Raw genomic sequence first — 9,100 nt, 5'->3', positions numbered from 1 at the left:
GATGTTAACACTGGGTTTGGGAGTCAGGAGCTCCCAGATTCGAGCCCCAGTTAGCACAAAGTACATACTTAAGTGCTTTGCTGAATTGCTGTTCTCTAATCCCGGCTCTGCCTCTGATGCTTGTGTGGTCTTGGGCAAATTACTTGACCTTGCCTCACCCCTTCCCGTTTTACTTTTCTCATTTGACTACTTACCCTTTGTGTTGTGAGGGTTCATTAATTCAGTTTGTTCTGCACCTTTCAAATAAATATGAACTTTATTGAGGTTATATGCACTGTAACTTTACCTTGCTGTTTTATTTTTTTAATACTAAACTGCACGTGCATATTAAACAATGTTACAGTGCCATCCACTTCTTGAATCTGGTATTTTTAGCCCAAAGAAATATATTATACGTCTCCTCTTTCTACTTACTTGACTCACCCTGATTTGGTCTTATATTTCTAATTCTAATGAATCTGTTTAGACTGATGGTCATAATGCCATGGTGCTTCAATTACTTCTTTCCAAAAACTACTTTCACCCTAATAGGTATAATGGTAATATATATGCCCTCCTTTCCTTGTGAAATGTTGCAAGAGGATTTCCCTTGCATGTGCTTTAAGATGTTGCTGTTGCTATGGTAACACACTTGCTTTGTCAGTCAAATAGCTACAATGAATTTTTTTTCTGGGTAATCCTATTTCCTTTGTTCCTTGTCTCTGAGGTAGCACATGGTTTTGGGATATTACCAAAAAGTCTTTAAAGTCTCCAGTTGTATTTTATTTATCTCACTTAAGATTTTGAGCGAAACAAAAGCTTTCATTTACATGTGGTATTGTGCGATTCTGAATTTAGTTAATATTTTACAGAATATGAACCTCTGGTGTGCTCCGTCACTTCTAGTTGCTGCTGTAAATCTCAAGTCATCTGTCTTAAATATGAACTTGATTACATCCTTTTTGGAGAAGAAAGTTATTTACTAATGCACTTTTGAAAATGACTGCTAATACTTTTTTAAAGCATTTACATTGGTTAGACTAGTGCCATACCTATCAGATTTAAAGTATTTTAAGTTCTGTGCCTCTTTTACCTCTATCCACAGTGTGGCACTGCTGGAACAAAACTGATTTAAGTTTTCTCTTTCCTTTTTCAGCTATTATTAATGGACTGTCCAAAATAGCTACTCATCAGAGGAAAATAGTGTACCTGTGTCAGTTTTTGACACGAATTTCAAAAGGAAAAACACTTGGTAAATATTTCTCAGTTAACTCTCTTCTCATTTTTTAATGTAATTCTGATTTTTAAAAGGTTATTTGGATGAAGCTGATATGCTTTTCTCCACTCACTTGGCATGGTGCACCAGATGAGTTCTTCCTTTCCTTCCTCCTCCCCCAATCCCCACTTTTCTTAGTAACTGTGAATAATTAAATTGCTTTCCTTAGGTATATATTTTTCACCTGATTACATTCAGACAGTGTTCAACTTTTTTTTCTTTTTAAATTTAGTGTCTGTTTTTCCAATTATAAAAAAAAAAAAAAATCCTGCATTATCAGTACTGAACACTCCCATTTGGCCTATCCTCAGCCCCCAGGGTTTTTACAGAAATGTTGGTAGTGATAATAGACTTGAGTTGCAGGGGATTCACCTGTATACCCTTCTGGATGGCATCTTGATCAGAGCTCCATCACAGTGAATAGCACAAAGGGACACATCTTGGATGTTGAATCTCTTCCAGGCATAAAGCTTCATCCGTGCCAGGATAAGTTCTCTGGTGCCATCCAGTATTACATTTTCTTGTTGCAAAGCCACAGAATACCTATCATCTCGCTACGCTTCCAAATGCTAGGATTCCTGGTGTCGTGCATAGGGATTGCTCCATGGGCACAATCACTCATGAGAAGTCTTCAAGCCTTCATAGTAAGGGTGTGGGACCACTTCCTCAATCAAATAAAGAGTGGTTACGGACCTTGAGGCTGATGGCAACTGGGACAAATTACAGCATGGTTTTACGAAAGGTAGATCATGCCAAACCAACCTGATCTCCTTCTTTGAGAAAGTAATATTTTTTTAGACAAGGGAAATGCGGTGGATCTAATATATCTTGATTTCAGTAAGGCGTTTGATACGGTACCGCATGAGGAATTACTGGTTAAATTGGAAAAGATGGGGATTGAAATGAAAATCCAGAGGTGGATAAGGAGCTGGTTAAAGGGGAGACTGCAGAGGGTCGTATTGAAGGGTGATCTGTTGGGTTGGAGGGGGGTTACCAGTGGAGTTCCTCAAGGTTCGGTTTTGGGTCCGATTTTATTTAATCTATTTATCGCTGACCTCGGAACCAAAAGTAGGAGTGGGCTGATAAAGTTTGCGGATGACACCAAGTTGGGAGGTATTGCCAATTCGGAAAAGGATCGGGATATCCTCCAGGGAGATTTGGATGACCTTGTAAACTGGAGTATTAGTAACAGGATGAAATTCAATAATGAGACGTGTAAGGTTATGCATTTAGGGATGACTAACAAGAATTTTAGTTATAAGCTGGGGACGCACCAGTTGGAAGTAACGGAGGAGGAGAAGGACCTAGGAGTCCTGGTTGATCGTAGGATGACTATGAGTAGGCAATGTGATGTGGCTGTTAAAAAAACTAATGCGGTCTTGGGATGCATTAGGCGAGGTATTTCTAGTAGAGATAAGGAGGTGCTAGTCCCGTTATATAAGGCGTTGGTGAGACCTCATTTGGAGTATTGTGTGCAGTTTTGGTCTCCCATGTTTAAGAAGGATGAATTCAAACTGGAACGGGTACAAAGAAGGGCCACTAGAATGATCCGAGGAATGGAAAGCCTGTCGTATGAAAGGAGACTTGAGGAGCTCGGTTTGTTTTCCTTAACCAAAAGAAGGATAAGAGGAGATATGATTGTACTCTTTAAATATATCAGAGGGATAAATACCAGGGAAGGAGAGGAATTATTTCAGCTCAGTGCTAATGTGGACACGAGGACAAACGGATATAAATTGTCAGTCAGGAAATTTAGGCTTGAAATTAGACGAAGGTTTCTAAGCATCAGAGGAGTGCAATTCTGGAACAGCCTACCGAGGGAAACAGTGGGGGCGAGGGACCTCCATGACTTTAAGATTAAGCTGGATAAGTTTATGGAGGGGATGGTATGATAGGATAACGGGTTTAGTCAATAGGTCAATAACATGCCACACTGGTAACTAATACAAAGGGTCAATGTTGGGATATTGTTAGCCTTTTCCAGAGGGTCTGGCTGGAGAGTCTTGCCCACATGCTCGGGGTTCAGCTGATTGCCATATTTGGGGTCGGGAAGGAATTTTCCTCCAGGGTAGATTGGCAGTGGCCCTGGAGGTATTTCGCCTTCCTCCGAAGCATGGGGCAGGGGTCGCTTGCTGGTGGATTATCTGCTACTTGAAGTCTTTAAATCATGATTTGGAGCATTCAACAGCAGAGTCAAGGGACAGAATTAGTTCAGGAGTGGGTGGATCGGCTTATGTGGCCTGCATCTTGCAGGAGGTCAGACTAGATGATCATAATGGTCCCTTCTGATCTTGAGTTCTAAATATGGGTTCCTTACAGTGGTGGTCAGCCCACGACAATGTGTGCAAAGGCATGCCTATCTGCCTTCCAGATCCTTTAGTCCTCACAAGCACTGCAGATTCAACAAGTGTGCCAAGAGCACAGTGCATATCCCAGAAATCAGTGTTGGCAGCCCTGTCTATACAAGAGCCTTACTGCATGTTCCAAAAGGACAGGGTGGTGGTCAGGACACCATAAACCTTCCTTCATTCTGTCCAAAACTACAACATCCATCTGAAAAGGCATGGCATACTTAGCTGTCAGAAGAACTCTGAAAATCTATCTCAAGCATACAGAATCCATGAGAAGCTTGTGCTCCTTGTTTGTGTCCTTCCACTCAAGATTCCAGGGGTCCAGAGCTTCCAAGTCTTCCATCGCTAGGTTGATTAGACCAGAGTCTCTCAAACTTTGCAGACTACTGTACTCCTTTCAGAAGTCTGACTTGTTTTGCATACTCCCAAGTTTCACCTCCCTTAAAAACCACTTGCTTACAAAATCAGACATAAAAATATGAAAGTGTCAGTGCATGCTATAACTGAAAAATTGCTTACTTTCTCATTTTTACTATATAATTCCAATTGATTTTGTAATATAAATATTGTACTTCAGCATATAGTGTATAGAGTAGTATAAACAAGTCATTGTCTGTATGAAATTTTAGTTTGTACTGACTTCACTAGTGCTTTTTATGTAGCCTGTTGTAAAACTAGGCAAATATCTAGATGAGTTGATGTACCCCCGGAAGACCTCTGTGTACCCCCAGTGGTACACGTACCCCTGGTTGAGAACCACTGGATTAGACTGTATTCTGGAAGCTTACAAATCATCCACAGGGATCCCTGAAAGGATCAAGTCACACTCCATGAGATCTTTAACAATCTCATGCGTGGGATGAGCTAGTGGATCCACTTCTGAAATTTGCAGAACAGCCACTTAGTCTATAGCTGACACCTTTTGTTAAGCACTACAAAATGCTTTCTTTGGCAGGAAGGTGCTGTAGGCAGTGGCCCAGAAATAGATTTCTTCAGACTCTTATAAATGTCAAAACAGGAGCTTTTGAAAGGCCACTAGTTGCAACTAAGTTGTAAGTTTAGTAGTAACTGAAGCAACAATATTAAGAGAGAGATGGAAATGTATGTTTATATAAATATTTCTCTATTCTCTGAAGTTGAAGGCACTTCAGTTTTCTTTGAGTCTCCAGCTATGCTGCAAGTGATATTAAGTGTGGCTGACTTTAAAACATCTATTTCAGGAAGAATGATGATCTGTCTATAGTTAAGAAAGATACTAAAAAATAGGGGACAAACCCTTCCAAAACTAAGGAAGATACTACTCTGTATGCGGTATATGCAGAAGAGGGCGAGTCAGAATTTAATCAGTTGAAATTAAGAGGCAAAACTGAGCCAGATTCCAGGTATATGTAAACAATATATCCAAAATAAATACAATTCATACAAGCAATCATATTTAAACTTAATACATATGAGCAAGAATACTGAGCTAATCACAACACTGAGAAGTATAACTTGCTTTAAAAACAAAGGCACAGTAGTGCGGCCATCAGTATGTGGGGAGGGAGTTCAGTTCCTGTTGTGTTTTGCTAACATTGAAAAGACTCTAATTCAGCTCTGCAGAGCACATTTGAAGACAATGTGAGACAGCAAATTCTCCACACACTGAAAATATTTTGAAGAGATGTGAATTTTTTAAAACACTAATACTCATGCACAGTTTTTAAAAAAAATTACATAAAATTAAATATATTTAATGTGATAATTTCAGCTGTTAGGAAAATGGTGTCATGCTATTACTCTTTGCCACTTCAGAGGTAGCTTTTTCTTCTAAACTTTTTTTCATTTTCTCCTTAAGGTTGTCACTTTGAAAGCGATCAGAGAATTTCACCTTTGGAATCTGCTCTGTCAATTTGGAAATTGCTTGAAGAAGAGCAAAGCAAACCAGATAACCTGCATGAAGATATTCATCGCTTAATTTTGATTCAGGTATATGCATTGATCTGCATAAATGTTTTGAACAATCTAGTAATTCACATACTCAAAAGAAAACTGCCCGAGTTCTAGTTCAACTTACACTTTATATGCAAGTGGGATGAGGTGTAACTTCTGTTGAAACCGTAATTGAGAATTTCAGGGGAAGGTGCAAGGTATGCCACACTAGACAGTTGTTGGATAATATGCACTTGCAAAAATTTCATAAGTCAACCTCAGTTGGGGGTGAATAACTCCTCAGGCATGGGATCATTTCAAAACCTTTTTTTAGTATTAACTATTTCTGGATAGTTCTTGCCATCCATATAAATGTCCAGTCATTCTTTGAATCTTGTACTTCTTGCTTGTTTCTTACAGCAAAGTACTTACCCACACTGTACCATAGCTAGATGCAGAAAAAACAACAGAACCCCTTTTTAATGTACTCACTTGCTCTAAAATAATAGTAAAAACAAATTTCTCCCACTATAATATCTTATGGGGACTCAGTTAAAATCTGAATTTAAGTTTTAAGTAGGAGACCATCTTAATAGATTTGGTGCCTTGTAAAGCTGGATAAATTTAAGTTTTTTATACTTCCAGATTTCCTAAATGGTATTGCATTTTAGTATATCTTGTAGATATAATTTATTTACCCTCATTATAGGCTGTAGCCGTCCACATAGAGAGAGGATACTTTAAGGAAGCTACAGAAGTCCTTGAAAGACTATTTGCAGAATCGGAATCAAATAAGGTGGTAATGGTAACTTCTGGGTGTCTTGGGGTTTTTTTGGAGGGGGGGGTAAATATTTTCACCTTTGTGTAGAATATAAGGGGAGGGGCAATAAAATCAGGCTGTTTAGCTTGGGGTTTGTTGTTTGCCATATTCACTCTGACAGCTGTCTCAGTGAGAGGCGGCTGAAAGTAATTTTCCAGGAGTAGACAATACAGCTTTGTCTAGATTAGAATTTCACCAGCATAACCGGAATTCAGTGAACAATTTTAGTACTTCAAAAGCAGAAATAGAATCCACCTCATTCCTCGTAATAGTTCTTAGTAAAGAGCAATACAAACTTTAGTCTCTAAAGCAGATGATACTCGTCATACTCATGGGGAACAGATTTGATCAATAAAGACTTCTCATTTTTATGTAGTTTCTTATGAGCAGAAGCACAGTCTAAGAAGAAAAAGAACCTTTAGTAAATATTCAGTCGCAAGCCAGGCATGTGATAATTGTGCTGAGAAACCAGGTAAATCCATGCATTCCTCTACATGGATTGTGATGGGTTCCATAGCAACTTTGCATTTCCAAGAAACTTGAATGCTTTCTAGAAGCCTGGAACCTGAATTTTATTCTGGTCATACTCATGAGTTTTCCACCTGGACCATTGCAGAGTGCTCTATTCACTTCCTCTCTTATAAGTGATATTTCCACTTTTATGGGAGTGTCAGTTACCACAAACTGCAGCACAAGGAGGAGTTGGAATTTAAAGCTATGGTAGCTTCCATAACATGAATCTGTAGTACTGTGTGCAGGATTTGGATGGCTGTTGTCTGGAATTCAGGTCACATCTTGACCCAACTTTTTTTCTCATTGCTTTAGTACTAATTTGGCTCTTCTTTTTCTGAATATTACTAACAATTGCTAACCTCTTTGAGAGGTAATTTGCAGAGGCAATAAAAGAGAAAAGAGGTTATTTACTAACAACTAGAGTTCTCTGAATTGTCTATTCCACTCTCCTTTTCACCATTTCCTTGGAGTTGTAGGATTGGCTTAAAGAAGGTGAAGAGGAAATAAGGGTCATTTGGAAAGTTTTGGAATCCATAGGTTACAGTTTAATGTTCATGCAACCCAAACTCCTTGAAATGGTTCTGGAATTCATAAGGCATGATACAGAACCCAAAATAAGGATCTATGTAGGCAATACCTTCAGAGGACTCAGTTACTAGTAAATAGCCTTCCTTGTACATTTTTGATGATTGTCATTCCCAGCCAATGCACAATAGGTATTTGAGAAGTGATATTAAGCATATTATAAAATATATTTGCAGGTGTTGCTTATATAGTCAGATACAATACATGAATTTTTGGTATATTCTGAATTTTCTTTGTTATAGGCTTTAAGAATGAAGCTGGCCTTAATAATTAATGGGAACAATCCAGATCTGCCTTTTCTTCAGAGCTTCAGTTATAATCTCTTGATCAATAAAATCAAGTCTTACATTGATCTTTTCTTGAAAGAAAACTCAACAAATTTTCTAATCAAGGTATGTTGAGTAAACACAAAGTGGATAAACTAATAAAAATGGTGCCTGCTGAGGCAAAATAAAGGGGGTGGAAAAAGTCCAGGAGATGAGTTGAACTAGAACAGTACCTTGAGCACTTTTAGAGAGGAGCCTTACATTGCCACATATGGTTCTGTTAATAAACAAGGCAAAGCATGTGCTTGAGAGAAGAATAGTAGAATAAATTTCAAAAAAAATACTACAGAAAATAGATTCTTAATGTGGGAAACAAAAGTATTGCACAACAAGCTTTGTTTTGAAAGAAATACGAGAAAATAAGAATTGTATGATTAAAACTGGATCCTTTTAAACTTGCGTATGGGTAAGAGGACCACTTTTTCTCATCTAGAACAGACTGTTTAAAAAAGCATGAAATAGCTAGTTACGTTATTTTTTCTTTAAGTCTATAAAACTTCTAGTATTATACAGCTTAGATATTTATTGTAAATTAACATCAGATTAAAGAAGTTGTTAATTTTCACTTCCTTCCTATTTGAAATCACTGTTGAGATAGAGAAACATTTCTTATCCTGAAGATGAACTGCGGTAGGACACTTTAATAAAGTCCATCTTCTTTTATGTAGATATTGAAAAGAGATAATGAAAACTATACCTAGTCAGCAGTGAGGGGAAATTCTTTAATGTGTGCTTTTATAATTGAGAAATTCAGAGGATTGCTTCTAAACTTTGTGTGGTATTTTACAAAGTTAAAGAGAGGAACAAGTCTTTAAATCAATAAATCTGAGCTTCTCTAACCTTTTTTAGAAGCAGAGACCCAGAGGAGGGCATTCAAAGTATTAAGTACACTTAAAGTATTCAAAGTGGCACTGTAATATGGGGATCTTTATCTGCTAGTGACCCCTTGCAGGACAATGGGGAACTACGCCAACCTGTCTCCATTGTTCATTATGCTGTCACACCCAACTCTGCATTTGTCAAGTCATTGTCAAGAACTGACCCCTCCTGGCCAGGTCTTCAAAAGTCTCTGTCCCCTTTAGGCTAATAGGGAACAGAAGTTGTGTGACTCCAGTAGGAGCTAATCAGTCCTAATTGTTCTGGAGGTAGGAGCTTCTTTTAAAGAGACCCTGGCTAGGGTAGGTAGGGGAGCCCAGGTGCATCCACTCCACTGGGTTCCAGCCCAGGGCCCTTGTTAGTAACAGCCAGCACTAGCCCTTTACAGACCGTTGTTGTTCCCTGAGTGACTTCCTACCTCTGTAGTCTTCCCCAGCTTCTTGCCCTGGTTCTCCCCTTTCAG

The 9,100-nt window shown here is 38.5% G+C and overlaps 1 protein-coding gene across 2 annotated transcripts in view; it reads left to right on the top strand.

The window, feature by feature from the left end:
• TERF1 (telomeric repeat binding factor 1) overlaps positions 1 to 9,100 on the top strand; it is a 28,247-nt gene that overhangs the window by 4,526 nt on the left and 14,621 nt on the right. For both annotated transcript variants that reach the window (XM_045005550.1, XM_045005551.1), the window contains exons 2-5: positions 1,136 to 1,231; positions 5,444 to 5,574; positions 6,227 to 6,313; positions 7,678 to 7,827. In XM_045005550.1, coding sequence (XP_044861485.1) covers positions 1,136 to 1,231; positions 5,444 to 5,574; positions 6,227 to 6,313; positions 7,678 to 7,827 — 464 coding nt within the window. The remainder of the gene's footprint in view (positions 1 to 1,135; positions 1,232 to 5,443; positions 5,575 to 6,226; positions 6,314 to 7,677; positions 7,828 to 9,100) is intronic.

This window comes from Mauremys mutica, chromosome 2 (genome assembly GCF_020497125.1).
Source record: "Mauremys mutica isolate MM-2020 ecotype Southern chromosome 2, ASM2049712v1, whole genome shotgun sequence".
Taxonomy (NCBI): Eukaryota; Metazoa; Chordata; order Testudines; family Geoemydidae; genus Mauremys; species Mauremys mutica.
This window is presented reverse-complemented; position numbering and strand designations above follow the sequence as displayed.